At 41.8% G+C, this 23,390-nt stretch overlaps 1 protein-coding gene across 2 annotated transcripts; it reads right to left on the reverse strand.

Moving 5' to 3' along the window:
• Window positions 1-1,146: 1,146 nt before the first annotated feature.
• GPR68 (G protein-coupled receptor 68) lies at window positions 1,147-19,357 on the reverse strand. Of its 2 annotated transcripts, XM_010711822.4 has the most exons (4): window positions 18,976-19,357; window positions 18,095-18,233; window positions 5,548-5,686; window positions 1,147-3,819 (listed from the first exon to the last, which is right to left on the reverse strand). In XM_010711822.4, the coding sequence occupies exon 4, from the start codon at window positions 3,701-3,703 to the stop codon at window positions 2,603-2,605; it is 1,101 nt and encodes a 366-aa protein (XP_010710124.2). In that variant the 5' UTR covers window positions 3,704-3,819; window positions 5,548-5,686; window positions 18,095-18,233; window positions 18,976-19,357; the 3' UTR covers window positions 1,147-2,602. The 2 variants fall into 2 exon arrangements, with proteins under 2 accessions (XP_010710124.2, XP_085081633.1); XM_085225507.1 differs by lacking the exon at window positions 5,548-5,686.
• Between the last annotated feature and the right edge of the window lie 4,033 nt (window positions 19,358-23,390).

Consider the following 23,390-nt stretch of genomic DNA (forward strand, 5'->3'; position numbering starts at 1 on the left):
TGCACCACAAACACCAGCATTCATTTTCTGAGCTCCCCAAAGATACACAGCCCTTCAAGGCTTACAGCTGTTGAACATGTACAAAAGAAAGAAACCTTAATGCCAGAATACTGATACGCATTCAGACTTGCTCCCAGTGGTTACTTTATGGCACATTACATTAACTTTGTCCAAGAAACTTGATTTAATGAGCTTTCAATCTTTTCTTTCTAAAAGATAAGCTTTAACAGACTTTGCTAAGAAATAGACGATGTGTGTGTGTTTTTGAAATCCATTCTCTGCCATCCCAAGCTCCGTATTCAATCCAATGGTATGTGCAGCTTATCTTCAGCAACCCTTGCTCTCATCCTTGTTCAGGATAAAATAGAAAGGCTCTGAGGGTTATGTTCCTCCTATGGTGGTTACAGTCCCACAGCCTAAACTGAGCTGTTACAACGTAGAAAGAATTAGAAAGTAGAATCAGTACTGACATCATGACCAGGGAAAACAAAACCATACCAACAGCCCTGCCCTCTTGGCCTGGTCAGCAGGTTAGATGCTACAACTGCAGCAGAATGCCTGGCCGTTGCACGAGTTTCCATCTGATTTTAAACCACAGCAGTTGACCAGAAGTGGACCAACACAAAGTACTGACTCAAGCAAGACTTAATCTGTTTGATGATAATTGCATGTAATAGGACACACTCTGCATTCCAGCTAGTTTAAACAACATGGGCAGCCATAAAAGCACAAACAGCAGAAGAAATATTTTATCTTAGAACAAACCGTGTGTGTGGCTTGCAGCATGTCAGGTCATGGGAGTCTGAGTGTTGGAGCTCCTCTTAGCAACGCACAAGCACGGACTGCGGCAGCCAGGAGCCCCTGCTTCCAACCAGCTGGCACAGACAGCAGAGACTAGAGGAAACATTCACAGAAAGCAAAGCTAAACAGCACTGATAGTAAGAAGAAAAGTGCATGTAATAAGGTAATTAATCCAGCATGGAGAGTGGTCTAAGTATAAAGAAATGTAAAAGAATTAAACAAACCAAATATTAATCTAAGCAAACCTAATCCCCTCCTGGGAGTAGGGACATGAATCCCTTCTGCAACAGCAGGGAGGAGAGGAGCTGTAGTCTCATTAATACAATCTGTGAACAAATACAGGGAGAGAATAATAAAAACATTGTTTATTAAACATATCTCCTAATTATTTTTAATATTGCACTTCCAATGTGGTTTCTAGAAAATTCTTAGAACATATTACCTTTTAAAAAACAATAACAAAACCATGCACAGCGACATACCTGAGAAACCCAACGTAGAAGGCCTGTCTTGGCCTTTCTCAAAAAATAATTTTGAAATTAAATATATGCATACCTATATATATACACTCATACACTGTCAACTCCAGACTGCATAAACAGAGAGGTGCTCAAAGAAAAGCTTGAAACCAGAGGAGAAGTGAAAGGATAAGGCAATATTCGTGGTGTAACAGCTGCAGATACCAGAAAGTACGGTGAGTTCACAAAGAAGAAACAAGACTCACATTCTTTAATAATGAATATTAAAAAAACCAAAACAATAAAAAATAGAGAAGTTGATTCTAGAAACAACTAATACAGAGCACAACAACCCCATCTGTAACTACCATTATCTCTGGTTATTCCTGTATCTTGTTTCCATCTAACCCAAAAAGCCACAGAGATCACTCGTACATCACATTTCTGATATTACATTTACTCAATAGTGAGCACATCTTAGCTATCGTAACTACTGGTGAAAACAGACTTTAAGCAGAATCTACTTAAGAGTTCCATTGACAAACATATTGGTTTTTAAGTGCCCACAAAGTCTGTGCTGCACAAGACACACAAATTTGTAAGGATGCAATCAAAATCTTAGCAAGGTCTGGTAGAATTTAGGTGCAACTAAATTCACCTTTAAACACAGTGACTCAAAAAAAACACAGATAAAAGTGCCTCGTGTACTATGAACCTCCTGTTCTTTTCCAAATCAACAGCTTGAATTATTTATCCTCATCTGAGCCAAGAGATCCCATACCTCTGAAAGTCAATAGAAGCCTTATGAGGAGACTCAACAGTCAATGCACAAATCGAAGTTCTCATCTGATTCTGAGTTTCTGTGCCTGTTGTCCCTGAAGATTCCACATTACTTCATCATCAGCTGTTTTAGCAGGTTGGCTCACTTTGAAACTTGCTGGAGGAGTTATTTCAGAGAGAGAGAGTTACAGTAATCTGCAGAAGTGCATTTTTTTCCTTTTAAAATTAATTTTGGTGACATTTAATTTGTTCTGCCTCCAACCTGTTGAACAGCTTATGGAGATCTTTTTCACCAGCTGCTACAGAGGCAAACAGCAAGAAAAGGTGATTCAACAGAACCACATCATGAGTGTGGTTTTTCAGCCATGCCAGTTGACTGGTTTGGACAGTCAGACAGCAGATGTGATTTTGCCTAAGGTCCAGGCACCTCCGGAGACTACCTCACTGTACTGCTCTGCTAAAAGACCTTTGGGATGTAAAACAGTTGTAATACACAGAAAAATCCAGTGGATACACACAGTTATATAAGGAAGATTTTACACGAGTGCCCGTTTTGATGAATGCTATAGATGGCCTGCCCTAGTTGAGGAAGAGTCCTTTGTTCCAAAATCACCCTGTGATTCTTGTAATAACCTTGGCTGATGCTCATGCTGTGGCTTGTTGGGAGTTTCTGGAGCATTCAGCTGGTAGGATTCCTTTGTCTCAGTCCTCAGACATCCTAAATGCCTTAAGCAAGAGTCTCGCATCTTGACAAAGTTCAGGTAAGTGCTTTCGCTGGAAAAACAGTACAGTACTGGGTCAGCAATGCAGTTAAATGTAGTCAGCAGGAGAGAAGTATGGTAAATGTTAAATATTTTGCCAGCAAATGAGCAGTTGCTCTCAAACACACTGCGAATTACAAGTAGGATGTGGTATGGTCCAAAGCAAACTAAAAAAATGAAGACAGTGCTCGAAACCAAACGTTTAATTTGGAGTTTCTTTTTCTTTTGAGTGCCGTGACTTCTGTGGACAACTCGTAAAATGCCACAGTAAGAGAAGGCCAGCAGAAAGAGAGGGAAAAGGAAGCCAGCAGAGAAGCGGTAATAATTGATACTGTGCTCCCATTCTTTGATGGGGTAATGCTCGAAACACACCACATGGCTCTCGGCATCCATACTGATCTCCCCATGCACAAAGACAAACGAGCATGTCACTATTTCTTTGGTCCAAATAATGGCACTCACAATCATAGCAGCCTTCATTGTCCGAAACTGATGAAACCGAAAAGGGTGCACCACTGCCAGATAGCGGTCAATGGAGATGCAGCAGAGGAAGCCCACACTGATATAGATATTCTCGTACAAGAGAATGCCACAGATTTTGCACAGCAGTTCATCATAGGTCCAATTGTCATGCTGCAAAACATACTGGATCCAAAAAGGCAAAGAAAATATGTAAAACAGGTCTGCTATGGTCAAATTGCAAAGGTAGATACCCAACTCGTTTTTAGCCTTGATCTGTAAGTACCCATAGTATAGTGACAGGCAGTTAGCTGGGAATCCTATGATAAATACAAATATGTACACCACAGGGGATAACGTCTGGTGAATATTATGATCAATAATGCACTTTTCAGTTGCATTCTCTGTGAAATTCAACATCTTCTGCCTCTCAGTGTACACCATTAATCAGTGTCCCAAATGAATAGATGTAGAACTTAAATTCATCCAGTTTGAAGTATCACTTTTCATCCACAAAGACCTCAGGCTGAAGAGATGCCTTGCTGCAGGATGTTAATAACCTGGTGGTAAAACATATGAAAACCTTGAGGAGGAATATCATTATCAAACAATCAGTTTTCAGTGAGATGCCTTTTCTAAATTTTCTTTAACAGAAGATAAAACCTGCCTGGGAAATAATTATTTGTATCAGTAAGCCCTAGGAGTGTGTACTGTCAAAGAATTACAAAGTGATTTACAAACATTTGTCACATTAGCTTTACAAGTATCTAAACGGTGAAGAAATGTCATCTCTGTTTCACAGATGAGGCAGAAAAGCAGTAATCTGATCTGATCAAAATGGAAAAATTCCTCTGGCAGAGCAGCAGTTCACTCAGACTTCCTTAGAGGATGCAGTGTGAGCAAAACCGTTGCTTTCTTAATTTCCATTTCTGGAATTTCCCTTTAGGTACAAAATATCATGGTACATGCAGCTCAACCATCAGGATGATGAAAGTGGAATTTTTAGCAGCTGCTTTTACAGTTAAGTGTAAACACGGTCCTGAAAGCGAGCTGTCTGTAGGAAAGACACCATAAAAATCTGCCTTAATGTATCCATGGTGTCAGCCCCTTACAGAATATGCCATTACTGATTCCTTATTTGCCATCGGCTCTGAAAACCAATCATTATCTGCATGTTTGATCTTTTCATTTCACCAGCGCTGAAAACGATCGCAATTATTTTCACCTGAAGAATCTTTTGTGATCTACACACAGAACCATGCAGATCCTTTCCACATTATACCATTACTGTTTAAGGCATTTTTAAAACCCAGCTGCTGACAACAGGTTAGCACTCGGTTTGGTCAGGATAAGTGTTCAGCCTTCAGCCTGCCCACTGTGATTAAACCCCAGACTAAAGGAAGTATCATTTTCATCCTTCTATCACCTCACGTGATATGTTCAGTCACTTTGGCACGAGTGCTCAAGACTGTGCCTCAGGTTTAGGGGGATGTGTGTTTGGTGTGATGATACAAACCAGTGGGATTCATTCTTTTAACCACTGCCAGAAAATACACAGCTGTAGAGTACACTTGGGTGAGGTTAGCAACTTGTATACTCTTTACAAAACTTCAGTTAATTGAAACGGATTGAAAAGCAGACTGCATAGTCAGGAACAGAGAAAAGTCCTTGCTGTTTGTTTCTCATTTACAATACATATCTGCATTTTTGTAATCATCATCTGTCCTCTGTGGGAACAACCAATTTTTTCCAAGGCAATCCTTATGGAAACATGACCATAGTATTATAAAATTACTGTGATTGGCAGCATTTGAGAATGTTACTGTAGAATAAATTCATCTGTGAGTGATGTAATTTTGGTTTTGATTGTGTGTATTAGGTTTTGTTTTTTAAAATAATGGTGGGCTTCAGTCTCATAGAAATTGAAAAGAAAATCACTTCCTTAAGGCTGAAAGGACTGACCAAACCTGAAAAGATGTACAGTGTTCAGCCTCAGTCACTGTACCATAGTCCCAATGAAATAACAGCAAACTTAAGGACAGAAGTACATACTTTATCATTAAAACTCTCCTTTGTTCTTTTCTTTTTCCTCTTTTTCTTGCTAACAAAAAGAATATCAGCCCTGGATTCCTTGAGGTTCAGGTAGCTTCAACCACAATGTGAAGGCCAGGTTAAGTTCCTCTCCCTTAAACTTCTAACTTCATTGTTTGTCACTATCTGCCTTAGCTCAGCACAGTGTGAGCTCTGCTTCCCTCGTTCTCATACAGCCACCTCAGGGATGCACCTACCTCAGAATCACACCCCCTCCTCCACAGATGGCACAAGTGTTACTGCAGCTCTACCAGGCACAGCAGCAGAAATGTGAGCCAGCCACAGATCGTCCTGGTTTAGCTTGATGTTTGCTCCAAGAGACTGCCATAACCCTCCCTGCAGAATAACAATGATAATGTGACCATTATCACACACATGCAGCAGAAAGCAATAAGTTACGTGCAGATTTCCCAAAGCACTGTTACTTAGGGAGCATCCTCTCTTCTCTGACACCATCCCATGCACTGTGCTTGTCTCAATGGCTGCATGACTGCTGTGTGGCTTCTCCACCTACAGGAGGTCTGGCTTCATGCCTGCAAGCACAACGCACAGAACCCGAAACAGGTTTGACAACCTTACTTTCCCCCTCACCTTTTCCAATCCAGGGCTCCAGGACAAGTGCAGTTGTATTTGAGACAGTATTTGATACAATTTCTGTACGATAATTCGGTGACTTTGACATGTAAGAGTTTGTCTGAGCAGAATGGCAGACATACAAATGCACAGTGAAAAGTGCCTAAATGTCTGTGGGTCCCTCATCCAATCTAACAACTAGAAGCATCCAGTCAGTGCCCAGCTCCTGCTGATAAAGCCAACTTACAATAACTTGAAAGCTGTCAATAATTTTCAAAAGGCAAAACTGTCTTTATACATTCATAATTCTTGAGCTCGGTTTTGTTCTGTGTTACCCAGTAGGCCAATATGGGCCACAGGATGAGAAAAAGCAGATGTACTCCACAGTTGCACTGTTGTTTGTTGTTGTTTCTTTCTTTTTTTTTTGGGGGGGGGGAGGGGGAGAAGAACTAAAATGTTTATGTCACAAAGAATGTGATTGTAAAATTCATATCTGTTCAGCTTAGAAGTCTTGCCAGAATTGCAGAAAGTGAAAAACACAGAAAAAGTCTCATTGATACGATATTGTCCTAATATAATACACACTTCTGATTACAGTGATGTTTCCTGCTCCTGGAGGAAGTGCTGCAGTATGCTGTTTCAGAGCCAGGAAGAGAAAGCTGCCTGTTACGTAAACAGAAGTCCAGATTGTTGTTTGCACAATAGCTGTTTTATACTGCTCTGTGGAAGAAGAAAGCTTGGAAAATTCCTCCCTTGTTTCAGCCTCCACAGCATGCAGGCTCTGGGACACTGCTGTGCCTTCTGACCAGTGACAAAATGGGAAACTGTATTCCCCTTTCCCCATTTTTTCCCCTTAGTCCAAGTATGTTAACACAGCTCTGCACTGGCCAGGGAATGGAACTGCAAGTTTTCTCAAGACTGATACCAAAACACTGTGATTATGACAGTCATCAGATGGTTCAGAAGAGTGATCTTTAAAGACCACCTTGTTACTAAGAATATAATACACAATACCTTACAAGCTCCCTTAATGCTTACCTTAAATACCTTAAATGCTGGGGAAACTCAAGGAAAGGTGATGCCGGGTATAGGAAAGAGGAGACAAATAGCTCCTGCATTACTAAGCTAGCTTGGGTAGTAGGAGGAGAAAAATAGAAAAGTTGCTCTAAGAAAAACATCTGGGGTGCAGATAATCGTTAAGATGAGAGCAGCTATAGCTGGGAACACACAGGCATTCCATTCAGACAACTTCAATATGGAAATAGTGCAGCTGTGTGGTGTTTTAAGAACTTAGTTTATATAACACATTCAGTATCACAAGCCTACAGACATTTCCTGGCAAGACTTATCTCTCTCTCCTATGCCCACCTTTTTTCAGTGCTACCCATCTAAGCCCAACTCTTGGAAAGAAACATCTAGATGAGCTCCAAACATTTCTCTTGTTTCTGGGTAAAGAATTAAGACAACAATCTCAGAGTTTTAGACAGCTTAACTTTTTCTCAAAGTAAGACAACTTTCATTACTCATTGGACAATTCAAAGGTTCTTTTTTTTTCCCCAAGTCTTTTTGTATCCTGTTGACAAAGCCATGATTCCCACCCCACACTATGAGCTCATAGAACAGCTCACATTTGGCAATAGCCAAGGAATGAGCCCAAGGCCACTGGCACCAAAAGCCTGTCAGCTCTGTCCGAGCAATACTGTGGAGCCTGGGTGTTTTTACTCAGTTCCAGTGAACATTTCTACAATTTTCTCATAAGAAATCTGATACAATTAGACCTAAACATTTTAGTGGTGACAAATGGGACTATACATCAAAGGACTTCTTTGTACATGTTTGCAATAGATGAGCACACAACTTGTCTCATCTGCAAAAGCACTTGTTACCATGAATGGGGTGGATAATGTGGTTGCACACCTTCATAGTAGATCTCTTGCTGTCCCTCCACCTGTCACACATCACAAACAGACCTGAGTCACTTGACCTTCATAGCAGCGCTTGGACCACACTGCACAAAATCTGAAATCTGGTTCAGATCATTACCTGGATAAACACTAGCCTTTAGACTCCCACATCAATTGGGCAGAAATCGGCTGGCCCACACCTGAGGGCCTGTGGCATGAGGTGGGGTGAGTGTAAGAGCTGCAGTAGCAAAGCTGCTGTAGAGCAGGAAAATGGCAAAGCTTACTAAATGTTCCTTCCACAGAACATAACCATGCTTTTAGGGCTATTTTAAGAGAAGCTTTCTGCCCCTTCCCACATCCTCCACATACAAAGAAGAGCTCACATTGTGATGGAGTGATGATCTGGTAGAGAGAGGGGAAAGAAGGACCAACCATTCCTTCATATCCGTTTTCTTTCTGAAGTCTATCATTGTATCTCACTACTTGAGATAGCTAATACACTTAGAGAAAATCCCCCTAAAATTGTAGAACAAAGTGGAAATTGGGGGCATGACTAAGGATGACTATAAGGAAGTGGCACAACATTAAACCAGAGGAATTATGTAAAAGGGTCACAAGTGGAAAGAGCCATGAAAGGCAGTAAAGGATGTTTCTGTTCTTTATTGGATAGAAAATCCAGTTCATACTGGAATATTCAAATTCTTTCTTCCACAAAAAAAAGAAGGGAGAAGAAATCCAAGCACATTAGGCAGAAGCAGAAATTATGGATCTAAATAACTGAACAACTGAAATATTTGTTGTTATTTCTTATTTCAATCTTCAGAAGCAAAATTAAGACAAGAGCTCACGGCCCCTAAGAGTGTGAAACACACTGCAACAGAAAGCGCACAGAAATTTTGTCAAATATTTATGGGAAGAGCAGTTGGCTGCAAGGGGTTTTGTTTCTGCTTTCTGCTGGTTTTGTTGTTTGTAAAGCAATCGGGCAATCTTTGCTATACTTTCATTCCTTTTTTTTTTTTTTTCCAGTCTGTTTTTTTTGTTGTTTTGTTTTGTTTTGTTTTCTGCAATAGAAGTACAAACTCTGCATGTCCCTCTATTTGCAAAAAAGTCATGCCAGGGCATACAGTGCATGAAGGACTGAATCCTTTTAAGCCCATGAAACCATCTCACATAAATTTCCCACAATTTCTTCTCACATTAAATTCCTTTCTAAACTTCACTTAGGTCTTTGCACAACCTATTTGTACTTGTTAACGTGTGAAGGGCCAGCCTTTCCAACAGGAATGTCTTCCTACAACAATAACTATTCCTCTAAGTGTTTGTTTCAGTGGGAGGAAACCAGAGAAGTACTCTAATAATTACAAATCACTTTACTTTTGTTGTTATTGTATGAATTCATTTAAAAGTCTATTGTCAAAAAAGGAAGCCAGCAACATTTTTTCAGAACCCACATAAACAAAAGACCAATTAGTCACCAATGTCCAATTCTTCCTAGCACAGACATGCAATTATTCACAGCATTGGGTAAATCACTCAACTTGCTCGAACTTTGATATCTTGGGAATTTGTCTCAACTTCTTAATTTCTGTTTATCATCAAACTTCTCCAAAGTCTGAAGTAAGTAGTTGCATTTCATCTCTAAAAGTTCGGATCTGAACCACAGTGGTGGTGTAGTTCAGGGCTTCGTCCCTGTAAATGTCAGTAGGAACTGATAATGCAGATTTGAGTGGCAGCTTCATGTCAAAATCCTTGATTTGTAAATCTTTCCTTTTTCTTACAGTGAACTCAATGCTTGATGAAAGCATTAGATTGGACATCAAACACATATGACTTTTTTTAATAAAGTATTCCATTACAAAAATGTAAAATGTTATAGTATGAAGTGGGTATGCTCAAACATTGCAGCACATTAGCAAATGCAACTGTTTGCTCCTTGTTCCTCTGGTTGTTAGTTACATCCTCCTCTATCTCTAACATTGCTACCTCACACATTCTCCTCCTGGAGAAAATTTTAATGGCTTCATTTTCTGCCTTACAGAGTATCAGGTGTATCATTAAATATTCTATGAAAGAGCTGAAAAATGTGACCGGTGAAGCCTAGTACGGAGCAGTATGGGCAGACTGATGCAAGGCAGCTAGAAGCCAATGGAGATAGTCCCTGTATATTAGAAAATGAATTAATTAAAATACTTTAATGACCTCAAAACTTAGTTCTAATGCTCATTTCCCAATAGCAAGGACATGGTGATGTAGTACAATCTTGCCAGCGGCCTGGCTCACAGATCATAAGGCTTATTAAGAAATATCTAAATCGCTATAGACAATAAGCCTATGTGTTCTACATTCAACTTAATTCATAAGTCAAACAAACATTCAATTAAGCAGGGAGCCACTTAGAAGGAACAGAACTGAGCACGTCTGAACGGTTGTGAGGGAGCCAAAGTATTACTTGCAGGAATTGACGGCAACACAGCACCCCAGAGGCTACTCTGGGAGAGGTCACAGGGATGGACTTGTTGAAACACAACATTCACATTCCCAGAAAATGACAATATTTCAGAAAAAAAAATCCCAGAATACCCGAGCAGATTATCAGCCTAAACCTAACCTAACCTTTGTTCTTCTGATTAGAACACTGAGTATTCCTCTTTATTGATATGTAAACTGTTGTACATGAGATATTACATATTATATCTGAAATGAGAAGTCATTAACAAAGCAAATGCTACCTTACAACAGAACACTAGGAAGGACAAAGGGATTGCAGTGATCATATATTGAGTTGGAGTCAACAATATATTTTTGTAAAAATAAAAAAAAAAGAGCAGATTATCCAGGGATGTGCCAGCAGCTGTGGGTGCTACCTCTCTATCCTGAGCATCGTTGCAAGGCATTATGGAGCTGCTGGCTGTGGTTGGGGAAATGCAGGGGGAAGGTCACTGGTCTAGGACTGTTTAGTCTAAAGAAGACCATAAGGAGGGCAAACAGCAAAAACCTTCCAACATATCAAAGACTGTCACAAAGAAGAAAGTGTGCTCTCTGTGAAAACCTGAATTAAAGACTGGGTTAAACACTGCTAAAAACTTTCCATTGACAAAGGTAAGTGGGGCAGCACTGGGACAGATGATGCATGGGATGGAAGTCTTCAAGTCAGAGGTCTCAAAGTCTGGCAAACATCCTGAGGATGGTTCAGCCGATGCCCCTTGAAGGCAAAGAAATGTTTGGAGAACTTTCAGACCCCCCATTCCAGTCTCTGTTATTGCTCAGTGACACGACACAACTCACGCTTGCCCGTGAGACACACAGCAGCATGAAAACAAAGTGTATAAACCTGACACGAAGTAAAACCATTTCCACAAAACAATTTTTTTTGAAACAAATAATTTTCTTTTTTTTTTTTTTTTTGAGAATGTTTTTCGTTTTGGATTTTTCTCCCTAAAAATTAAAGCTATACAGAAGTGAAATATACGTGATTTCACACATTCCAAAAATATTTAAAAAGTACACGTTCTGCTGCTGGAACATTTCATTTCATGTTTTTACACCTTTGGAGGCCTGCATATGTAAAGGACAAATAGGGGTAAGGAAGGCAGAGGGGACAACAGATTGTCACATATCTGACACTGGTTCATCTTCTTTCTCTAGGTTTGGGGACTTTTTTTTAACCAAATATAAGGCCCAAACAACTGGCTGAGCACAGGGAAGTGCTGAAAAGAAACTACATTTTGGAAAATCCCTATTTATGGTAATAAGAAGTTCACACAGTGTGTATTTTTGGTCAAGCAGTCCAACTAAAAACAGGGCGATGAATCACACAACAGGAATTAGTCATGCCACAGTTGCCTCAAGGAGCTGGCTCATAGCTTATAAAAATGACCCTCATCTGCCCCCTCCTTCCTGCTGCTAAAGAGCAGCCAGGTGGGTGACGTGGCCACCAGGCTCTCAGTGCTGCGCTGGCTCCTGCTCCCTGACAGCTCCCTGGGGCTCCTGCATGGCTCACTCGAGTCCACGACTGGGAGTGGAAGAGAACTCCCCATCACACCTCTTTCTGCAGAGGCCTTTTCTCTCTCTGCTCCTCAGAGAACAGCTTCAAACCTTCCTTTTGCCCCAGACAGCAGCCAGCTCAGTCTCTCTCTCCTACACATCTCCTCAGCACAGAGGCCAAACCGCCAACCTGCCTCTGCTTTACAAGAAGGTGGCAAACAGGTTACGAGCAACTGCAGGCAGTAGGGTGGCCAACAGCCCTGAAACTGTGTGCTGATCCTTGCTTAAATGAGAAGGCAAGAGAAACCAGCACTGAGTAAGTCTTAAGGATTAGGAGACATACAAGTCACAATCAACATGTAGAAGTATCAGTAAGGAATGAGAACTGGAACAACTGTAGTGTAGGCTTGAGACTGAGAAGTAGGAACTTCTTTCTCCTGAAGTAAATGGGTTCTGATTCATTTTACCTTCTACAGCCTTGGAGAAAATCCCCTAACTCTTCTGACTCATCTTCCCAGGCTGTATCCCCGTCCCCACTGAGGCTACAGTCTCTCTGACACCAGGGTTGATGTGTCAGCAGCTTGTTCTCTGTACACATGTGCTATCAAAGAAAGGGAGAGGGTGCCAGCAATATTCAAGTAGTCCCACTATTGAGCCTCCCCAGCATCATGCACTGGCTACAAGGGAAAACTTACTCAAAAACTAAGTTAGAGACCAAATTCCCTTTCTGCTGACATCTTTTATAATGCCACTGCCTCCAGACAGAAGAAGGTACAATTAAACCTAAGTATCAAACAGAACTATCTCATTAACAGAAAGAAATTTGGAAAGCTAATCCCATTTTCAGCAACCAAACATTCATCTGTGTAATTATTCTCCTCCTTCACTTTTCTCTCAGGGGCAGCACCGATTTGCCAGCACTGCTGACAAGCAGTGACTTGGACCAGCGATGATCAATGTTTGACTAATAATGTTTGGCAAATAGTAAAGGCTGTCTGAGAGAAAAATGTGACTTGCCAGGTCTGACTGAAAGGTGGTTGGAGCCTTGCTGCGTCTAAAGAGATTGAACAGATCTCCTGTCAACGTTTTCATTGTTTCACACATCAGCAAATAATGATACATTCAATAAAGTCATCTCTCTTTTAAATTCTATTTTCTGCATTTATGATTCAGAACATGATTCATTTTGTACAGCAAAAGTTTTAAGACAAGGGAAAGTGAGAAGCCATTTACAGTATTTGGAGATTTTTCCCTCCCTTCCCTCATTTTTCTTTAACTTCATTCTCATTCTTCTGTTTAGATTTATTTTAATCAGAGACAAAATTCGTCACAGGATATGAGCCCATTCAATTCAAGCACCTAGCATCGCATGCACTGTCGCTAGGAACTGGAATAATTCGTCTATGCCTTTGTACTGTGCTTGTGTTTCTGGCTTACACTGGTTCCATTGTGTTTTGGATGTTTCTGTTCTCAGTCCAGCTGTAACCTAGCACACCATCCACCCTTCCCTGCACTGCTCCTTAGCCATGTTCATTTCCTTTCAACTGTTCTATATTTTTTGCTTGGATCTTACTTGGTTTGGGGGTGGGGTAAGAAGGTGGCACACCTACATCTGTGTGTGTCTTCCAATAGTCCCTACATAGCTTGGAGAGATTTAACTCTTCTAGCTATCCTTTTGCACTGCCTTTAACTAAGCTTCCCTCTTTTTTTTTTTTTAATCTTCTTGGAAATCAGCCTAGTTTCCAGATGATCCAAGTCAATATCCTCACATAAGATTTGTTCTGCAATGTTAATTCTCACACTTCTGATGATTTTGTAAAAGCAGTGTGCCTTGGAGAAGATTTCTTTTTGAGCTTCTCCCCTTACTGCTCTCACTCCCCAGACCACTGAAAACTTCAGCTTTTTTTTTTTTTTTTTTTTTTTTTTAATTTGAAGATACAGAGCTCCAGTACCCCAGTCCCCAATGGATGTATTATTCTAAACAAAGCACTGGCATCTGTATCTGCAGACTTCCTTATGTTTTAATTTCCTGAATTTTCATTTCCTCAATTCCCTTAATTTTCATGTAAAAAACTCTTTTTAGTACTCGCATGATTTTAAGCACTTGTTCCTTGCTTTCATTAAGATGTAAACAAAGCCTGGGTTTCTATTCAATTCCATTACTCTTGAGCATCCCTATTTTGTTATGTGCACAAACCCTTCCTCCCTACTCTATTTTATGTCATACCTTGACACTGCCCCTCCATACCCCATGTGGACTTGCACGGGCTGCAAGAAAACTTCCCCAGCACTGTGCTGCTGAATCCCTGTGCTACAGCACCCTGCCTAACGGCTTAAATGTTGTTTCCAGCCACTCTCCATCACACCATTGGATGACAGTAGGACCCACATGATCTGTGGCCACCTATCCCCCCCCTCTCCCACCCGTGTCAGAGCCATCAGCTTTGCCACCTCTCTCATGGAAGGCGAATCACAGTATCCTCCCTGAAGTCACCAACTCAACCATCCATGTGTTTGAAATCTGACTCTCACCTCGTCTTCTCTTAAGGAAAACAGTGAGAAACAACCTGTCCGCAGTAACGGTGGGTAATCTGGGTAAAAGAGCTTCATTTAAAAAAATTAAGAAAATAATTAAGGAACCATAGCCTTATAGAAATGGAAAAATTCTATCGCATCAGAGAAGCAACCTACAGTAAAAGTAACAACCTTGCTTTAAACCATTCTCACTTCCCAACATTTATCTAACCAGGAAAGGGGAGAGAATCAAGTGTTATAACAAGGGAATTCTGATGTGTTATTGGTAGGAGAAGGAAAGCTGCTCCAGAAGAAGTGGGATTCCAGAGCTGCTCAGAAACCCAGGTCCTGCTCTGATGTGGAGATGTGGGATTAGCCCTGAAACTTGGACATAACTTCAAATTCCAAATAATAATGTTATTTCACAATAGACGAAGGCATCTTAGTTTAAGTTTTCTACTCTACCAAACAATTCCTATATTGAAAGCTATGTCCAATCACTCTTTAAATGCAGCGTGTAAAACAGACACATCCTCAAACTAGAAATGTGCAGAGGCACTACAAAATCATTATCTGTTAGAGTGAAAATTCGCCCTCTCCCTTTCACAGATGAAAGATAAAATACTGCATTTTATTCAAGTATCATTAAAGCAACGTACGTTTGCTAATTTGATTGCATTTGCTTTTGCAACTCATCCAGTTCTTGATTTCCCCCTCCTCTGTTAGCCATCTAAACCTCCTCCAAAGCTTTTACATCTTTACTGTCAGTCAGTAACAAATGATGTGAGAGAAAGGAAAAAGGAAAATTTTATCCTATGAAAGCTCGTAGGATAAAGCAGCAATGCTGATGATAAACGGAATGTTTGGACTCATCCTGCTGCAGTTCCCAAGGGGAGAATGTTAGGAGGATCTCTTGTGGAGCTCCAGGAGCAGCAGCAGTGCCTTCTCCATTACCTGCAGACCAGAGTTCCCCTTTGCCACCGGCAGTGACAGATCTGTGTCTACCCAACCCCAGGATCCAGTGCCACAACAACACAGCTGGAAAGGAATTCATCACCATGCAAGCAATTTCTGGCAGGAGGGCTCCATAGGGAGGAATAGAATCCTCTACACTTTCAGGTGAGCACATTGCTCCACCTTTCTTGAACAGAGCACTCTGAGCCTCCTATTTGGTCTTCTTTCTTTTCAGACACACCAGCTAAAGTTTCAGGTGAAGTGACAAACCAGTCCTGCCTTTGTGCCCAGTGGATTAACAGAGTTCATGCACAGCTCCTAGTGAGGAGGGAATTGCACTGGATGCATCCCTCAGAGGACAAACTGCAATGTTGTCCTTAGCTGCTGCCAATTACTGAAACCTTTACTGAAAATCATTGGCCAGTTTCTTCTAAACATTAAAACTGCTCTGTGTCTTTTCAAACCTAAGTGCCATCAGCTGTCGGGGACAACAGCTCTGCAAATGCTTCAGCTGGCAGAGAAATTCATAACAACTGCTACAAGCCACTCAAAATAATCCTTACAGGAAAAACAAATCTCTTAGAGGAAGCATTCTGCTAATTGTAAAGTATTCAGCCTCACAAGGCTGCACATCTGCACTTCTATTTCCACAGTTCTTCACTTAAAAACAATTAGTAAAGTTGTACGAATGCCCTCTGAGTCCCAAGTAACGTTCTAGTCACCGCACTGATAAGAGCAGTAGGCAGCAATAGAGCCCCAGCAAAATGCAGACATGTCCTGGGGTTAGATCTGGCATAAGTGGCAAGGAAAAAAATTTCTTCTCCACAAGCTGTTCATATAGATGTCCAGGAAGCAGCATCATCTGGTTAACTGAGTGACAGCACCCACAGCGCTGCTTAGAAGAGCAAAACTGACACAGCCTTCTTGGCCTCCGGCAAGTTTGCTAGTTTCTCACTAGCAGGCTCACAGGATGGGATGGCAGCTAGTATGATGACAGCTCCATACAACTGGCTCAGCTGGGATGTATTTATCCCACTGGTCTCTGCTTTCTCCCCATTTCCCTTCTCTCTTTTATTGCTGTCCGGGACTCCTTTACAGCCCCCAGATCCCAGAAGGAATGCAGTCACTTTTTCTTCGCCAGTCACAAAGTGAATTAAATAAGCCCTACTGCAAATGCCAAGTAAGATGAGTTCTTTCTACTGAGAGACTGGAGTCATCACAGCTTTCTTCATTTAAAACTGTGATATTCAAATTCCAATGCAGCGATGCAGACATCATCACCTCTCAGCAGTGCCCACTATCACAGAACAAAACATTGGTCAGATTCGATAAAGCCAACACTTTCTCACAGTGTTCTACCCTAAGGCTCCTAAAACTTTGGGGATTTACCTTCTATTTTACTGACTAAATGACAGCTTCATGCACCAAAAAAGATCAGCTGGGGAGAGCTACCTTCTGTCTCTTCCTTCATTTAACGGAAAGAGCTTACAGTTGCGTCCAAAGAAGAGGAGAACAGCAAAATACTGGTAACAACATGAGAAGGTGAGAAGGGTAGGGCTGAGGACAGTACATTTTTTGTCTTGTCAGAAAAGGAAGACAGGAGCGTGCTACAACGCAGGGGGCTGACTGACTGCTTAGTGGCTTCTTGACTACCAAACCTAAAAGAAGAAGTGGTCAGATGTCATACTCTGCTAGAGCCAATATGAATACAGGATGTCAACATGGAAAAAGTCACACTAGGGGCTGAATAACCGACTGCTCAGAATATCCTGTAATGCTCACACTGACGGTGTCACGTCTTATGAGCCTGCGTGTAGCCATTTTTCCTCATCTCACTGTTAAATTTCCTGAAAGTTTTAGTAATATCTGCATGTGTTGTGAGCAGACAAACACAGTACAAGGCTGAATATCTTTCTAAACTCTTTATTTCTCAACTCCCCACCTCCACCTCCTGCAAATTTGGAAGCAGATCTCTCAGTGATTTCAGTAATTTGCTTTCCTTCTTGCTGTTCAGAGACTGTCAAGAACCAGAAAAACAGACAGCTATCAGAGGCAACCTACAATAAAGAATCTCTTTAATCCTACTTAAAAACAAAAATCTATCAGAAATTAGTCTGCTGGGATCGATTTCATCTCTCTAAAATTTCACATTCCAAGTTTCCCAAGCTGGGCTCCAAATGGCAGCAGAAAAAGTGGCTTACTGTTTGGAAAGTACGTCAGAGGCATACTTTTGAGATACAAGGACAAACGTACATAACTGTACACAGAACACCTACACAGCAAGGTATGTGGTTTAGCAGTTTCCTGCAGCTAGTCACAACTTCTGGTTTGGATCCTTAAGGGAAATAAATTACTTATTTAGGAATAAAATTCCTAATTACTTACTTAAAGCAATTTGTATCTAGACATCTGACACATACTTACTAACTGATTTGAAAATGACCAGCGGAGTTTATTTACCCTCTATTCCTCTGAAAACAGGAGACAGATTCTTAGTTTAACTATTCCTCTTCATCAATATAACATCAATGCAAGCTCTCCTTGCACTTATTTGAAAGTCCAAAAGTTTATCTAGAACAGCTTCTACTCCAAGTTTTCCACCAGTGGGAACCTGACAAGGAAATTTAGTTTGAAGTTGTGAATTTTTGGACGTGACACTTCAGTTGAGTTCCTGCCTCATCGTTTTGCTTTGCTTCACTTCTAACTACCTAGTCAAAAACCTGTTCTGCCACCATTCCAGGAGTCACAACCTAGTATAATCAATGATGGAAAAGCTATTTGCTTTAAGAATGAATATGTGAAAAATGAAACTCACCTGTGAGCAGAGTTTATGCAAAGATGCTTTCCCTGCAGTGTGAAGAGCACAAACATTCCTTTCTCCCTTCTCCCAGCTTCTGCTGAGGTTGTTGAAGTCTGTCCTCCTCCCAGCTGGGAGCACAGCTGTCGGTGAAACACTGTTGGGAGGGAGGAGGAGATTATGCTTCATCTCCTCTGCTCTTTATGGTACAACTGTGAAGAAGTCGAATCAGCCCAGTCCAGCCCTCTCCTCCCTCACCCACTCATTCATAAATAAAAGAGATGACAGTGCCAAAGGCAGACGCTAAATGCAGAGATGACAACACATGCAGAGAAGTGCTCACACCCCTACCTACTGTCACAGGCACAACACTACCATTGCAGCAGCTGGTGCAAAGCCCAGAGGCTGCCGAACACACACAGATGTTGCCTTGTGCAGACTGTTTACTATCGCAAAGTACACAGAGCATTACAAAGTACACTGAGCCTCAGTGCTGTTATTAGTGTTATTTACAGTAAGTTCCTCGATCTCTCTAGCCCTTTATGATGTCCAAATTCAGAACTGATCTGTGCATAAGGAGCTGCAGCTTTGAATGTGCAAGAGCAGGGGCTGGGAGATGCTTCTCCTTCCTCCCTCACACAGTGAGGAGGATTGAGGCATAAACAAACTAAAGCCACGTCCGAGGGTGTTCAAGAAGATCACAGAACATCCAGGAGCCAACCTGCTGCTAACTCACACTGCTGCTCTTGTTCCTGCAGCAGAGAAAGCTGCACCACAGAACGTATATTAACCTGTTCATCATTCAACTTAAAATGCACTATTCTTATAGAAATAGAGATGAATTAAAACACTGAATCTGGAAATAAAAGCTTCAGGTTGGGAGCTGACACAGTACTCACCCGGTGCTGTGTGCTGCTGGAGGGAAAGCAGTGGCTCAGAACAGTGCCCCTCTGCTCACTATGTGGGGTGACAGCGCCCTGCAGGGAACCAGGGACTGCAGCTCTGGAAAGAGGAGCCTTGTGCTGGGTCCTCCAAATGTTCTCTATTTCCATGCTGGTAGAATACATAGAGCAACATAAGCAATGAAGTGCTTAAAAAAAAAAAAAAAAAGGAAAAAACAGAGAGAGGATACAATGACATTTACACAGCTTGGAAATGCTCCAGAAGTACCCGTGGCTAACGTCAGAACCGGCATCAAAAATAACTCCTCACTGCAAACACGCACAGGGCTCTTCAAGGTATGAAAGGCTACCAGATGGCAGAAGCCTTCCTCTGCCAAGGCCTCCGACAGCTAAAATCATCTGCAGGGTTAAGGGACCTCTCTGAATTTGTGAGCAAAAACCTAACATGAAATACTTGAGTGTGGCCTAAGAAGGCCGCAAATAGCACAGAGCTGCCCTTGGCAAGGCTCACTGTGCTGCCCAGAGATAGAGAGAGATGCAGACAGCAAACCTGGCTGAATGGGAGAGGCACAGGGCATGGGAACACTGCCAGGGGCTGAATACCTGTGCAGGATTGAAGGATACGAAGGCTTGCTGTCAAACCTAGCAGCACTGCCCAATGCTCTTCCTGACTTGTATTCAGCCTCAAGAAAATCACATGGACTGGGATCTTTCAGGAAGCAAAGTAAACGTCTCTGTCGGCAGTAAACCACCTGCGCTGCAGTTCTCAGTCGTGCTGAACAGTGAACAAGCTGAGCTGTGTGTTAGATTTGGATGCAGGCACTCAGAATACTCTGAAAGCTGAGCCTAGGCCATCAGGTGCAATATGTGTCCATGTGAGCGTGCTGAAAAGGCTACACTGGTGAGGCCCAGATAGTAAATCAGGCTTTGCAAGTGGAGCAGAAATAGGCACTTCCATCAACCTCTTTTTCAAAAAATTACAGAGCAAAAGAAACTCCAGGGAAATCCTGGTTTGGTTTACTTTCATCCAGTCACTACATTCTGCTTTTCTCAGTATGCAGATGGTATAGGACAGATTGTTGAAGTAAAGGGATTTGGTCATCCCCTTCTTCTTACTTCCAGGGCAGCAGAAATGTTGCAGGGCATGGCCTTACAGCACTGGCACTTGGCACATCTATACAAAACTCTAAAAGTGAAGAGAAATGACTGCTCTGTAGCCTTTTATCCCTATAAATTATACAGCAGCTATTAGAGCTGAGAAATTGCAATTATTTGGCTGTAGTAGCAATTTTAATTTTTGTTTTTCACTTGCTTTGGTCAAATCATTTTAATGTTTGTAATGATTAAAATCCTGGCTTCCATACATGTCACAGACAGAGCCAGCATGCCTCAAAAGGAATGAACCTGCACTGCACTGCGGATTTCATAGATGTCACAAAAATGCAGCAGGAAGGTCACCGGGACCTCCTCCTTCCTCTGAGGCCCAGTAAAGTGAACTAGGGCTGAAGGCATGTCCTATCAGGGGGAGACTGAGGGCATGGAGCTGTGCAGTCTGGAGCAGGGCAGGCTGAGAGGTGGCTTCACTGCACCCTACAGCTCCCTGAGGAGGGGAAGCAAAGGGAGGTACCGGGCTCTGCACCTGGAACCAATGGCAGGATGGGAACAGCTCAAAGCTGCTGAAACAAGGACCTGCCATTGCTCTTCCCTCTGCTGTCCTGCTACTACCTGGAGCTAACACAGGCCTGTCTCTGAGCTGCTGAGGGGCGGCTGTACCACAAAGCTCGACATGTCAGCCGCCCGTGCAAGTGGGATCACTGCTGCATATTTAACTGCAGCCCACACATCCTGCTTTCCCTGTCCTCCTCCTGCTTTCTCTTATTTCTCTTCTTGTCCCAGTCACTGCTTCATCACACGTTATTTTTAATTTCTTCCACAGGTTTCTGTTTTTGCTTGGACAATTCCCACAGGATGGATGCAGCCCTCAGACTCGCACTCTAACTGCCTAGGGAAGACATGTGGAACAGTGTCCTAGAGCTGATCCCCAGAATGTGCCAACATAGTGACCTCAGCTCTGAGAGTTCCCAGTGGAAAATGCCGTAGCTTAACATACCTCTCACAAACACCAAACAAGCTCCATCATCGAGGCCCCACTTCTACCTCCAAGAGGGACTGAAGACTGAGGTGACACGAATCTCCCACAGGCATCCAGAGATCTGCATGTTCTGGTTCACAGTGCTGAACAATGAAAAGAGAATTTCATGCGTTTCCAGTTCTGCGTAAGGGCTATCAGAATGGATAAAAATTTTTGCCAAAATCTAGGAGGCAGAGGCAGTGAAATTGTTTGCAGTCCTCACAGCTGCTCCAGAGTCCAAGCCAGAACACCTGTTCTTGCTATCTGTAGGGAGGCTGAATTTTTTTTTACCTGGATCTTGTGCCACTGAAGACACACTGGCTTTGATGGGTGACTTTGCAATTCCTGCTTTTGTGAAGGACCCATGGCTGATTGTGGATACACTGGAGTAACCAGCTCATCTCACCTGGAATGTATGTGCAAACTTTCATTCAGATACATAATAGGAGGTTGGTAACACAAAGAGTTCTTCAAGATAGATAGCTATGTAGATGTGAACTTTATGCTGCTCTTTCTTCTCCCACTAGCATGGATCTGAGATTTTTAGACTGAGGAGAACTGTGGTCATAAGGTAGTCCATCTGCCATTGCCTCAATGCAGTGGGGAGGCAAGGCCTAGATATTCCTGAACTGATATTCCAAGCGGAAAAAAAACTGGTCTTCAGTAACTGCAGTAGGCAACTAATGTATGAATGTACACAGTTCTCCAGGTAATGGCTTCTTCCTCTCTGCAAAACATTGCTAAAAAGAGATGACACTGAAACCAGGCTGGAGTCTCTGAACTGGCTTAATTTTTGCTTTTCTTCTCATATTCCATTTTAGCTTGTTAGCATTCTTTTTCGAGATAAACACTGCCTGTTAAAATCTAATGGGATAAATCTGCCGAACACAGGAAGGAACGTTTCTCTTTATTTTAGTTGCAAATCTTTAAGTTGGTGAAATTTGATCCTAATAAAGTCCTGTGAGTACCTACTATCAATTTTTTCCTGATTATATAACAAGAGAACAAACACGTGTTCACCAAAGCTCCTTGTATAGAACAGGGTCTTGTATAGATCAGGATCGCCCAAGTTCGGCTCAGCTAACACTGATATGTCTGGTTAAGTAAACAAGGAAATGAATCCTCGCTCATGGGAGCTACATGTGGATAACAATTCAAGAAGCCAAAATCAGTAACAAAATTCTAAAACAATGAAAATTATGTGGAAAAGTATATTGTTAAAAATGCAGGCAATACTGCCTCACTATGCAAAAAATATGGTCCTTTTAAAATGCATCTATCAACTCATTAACAGTTTTAAGAACTAACAAATTCTCAAATCAGATATATCTGCCAGTCCTAAAATGTCTACTTCACTTGTTCAAAAACTGTTCCAAGATCTTATGTAAAAACTCTGCTACAGATAGTAGAATTCTACATTCATCTTCATGAATAAATTTTTGAAATACAGCTCAGTGACTATGAACAAGTAAACTTTGAAATTTGAAAACAAGAACTGAGAAGAACTTGGCTCCAGACTTTGTGCAAATGAGCATCTTGTGCACCACAAATTCCCACAGTTGTTTGTAGCAGAGAGTGTATTTCTTGCCTATGACTTGGCTATCACTTGTCATGAACACATGGTGAAAAAGAGCAGTAAAAGTGAGCTAAAGAAGGATGTGGGGAACAGCCACTATGAGAAGGCTGTGCCTGCACTGTGTGAGGGAAGAAAAGCCCCTGAAATTAATGGCATTGCAGGAATAGTTGGGGGGAAAAAAGCATGAAGCAGTAGAGAAAAGGGAATGTTTGAGTCAACAGTTGGACAGAGAAATAGCTAAGGAAGCATCAGAAAGCACTGAGAACAGAAAATGAGGTGGGATCAGGAATAAATACTGACCGGAAGGCTTGAGAATGTTACTGAATAAGAAAGCCTGGCAAGGGTGGTAAAGAACAGCAAGAAAATGTGGCAAAAAGTGCTGCTTTCTCCTCACTGGTAGACCATAGAATCATAGTATCATAGAATGGCTTTGGTTGGAAGGGACCTTGAGGATCATCTGGTTCTGATCACTCTGCTGTGGGCTGGTTGCCTCTACCAGATCAGGCTGCACTGGGCCCCATCCAACCTGGCCTTGAATGCCTCCAGGAATGGGGCATTCACAGCTTCTATGGGCAGCCTGCGCCATTGCCTCACTGACCTCTTCAGTAAAAAGTTTCTTCCTAATATCTAAATTTTCACTCTTACAGTTTAAAACTTCTTTGTCCTATCACTATTAGTCTGCTTAAAAGTTGGTCCCTCTCCTGC

The sequence above is a fragment of the Meleagris gallopavo genome, chromosome 5, assembly GCF_905368555.1.
Source record: "Meleagris gallopavo chromosome 5, MGAL_WU_HG_1.1, whole genome shotgun sequence".
In the NCBI taxonomy this organism is placed as follows: domain Eukaryota; kingdom Metazoa; phylum Chordata; class Aves; order Galliformes; family Phasianidae; genus Meleagris; species Meleagris gallopavo.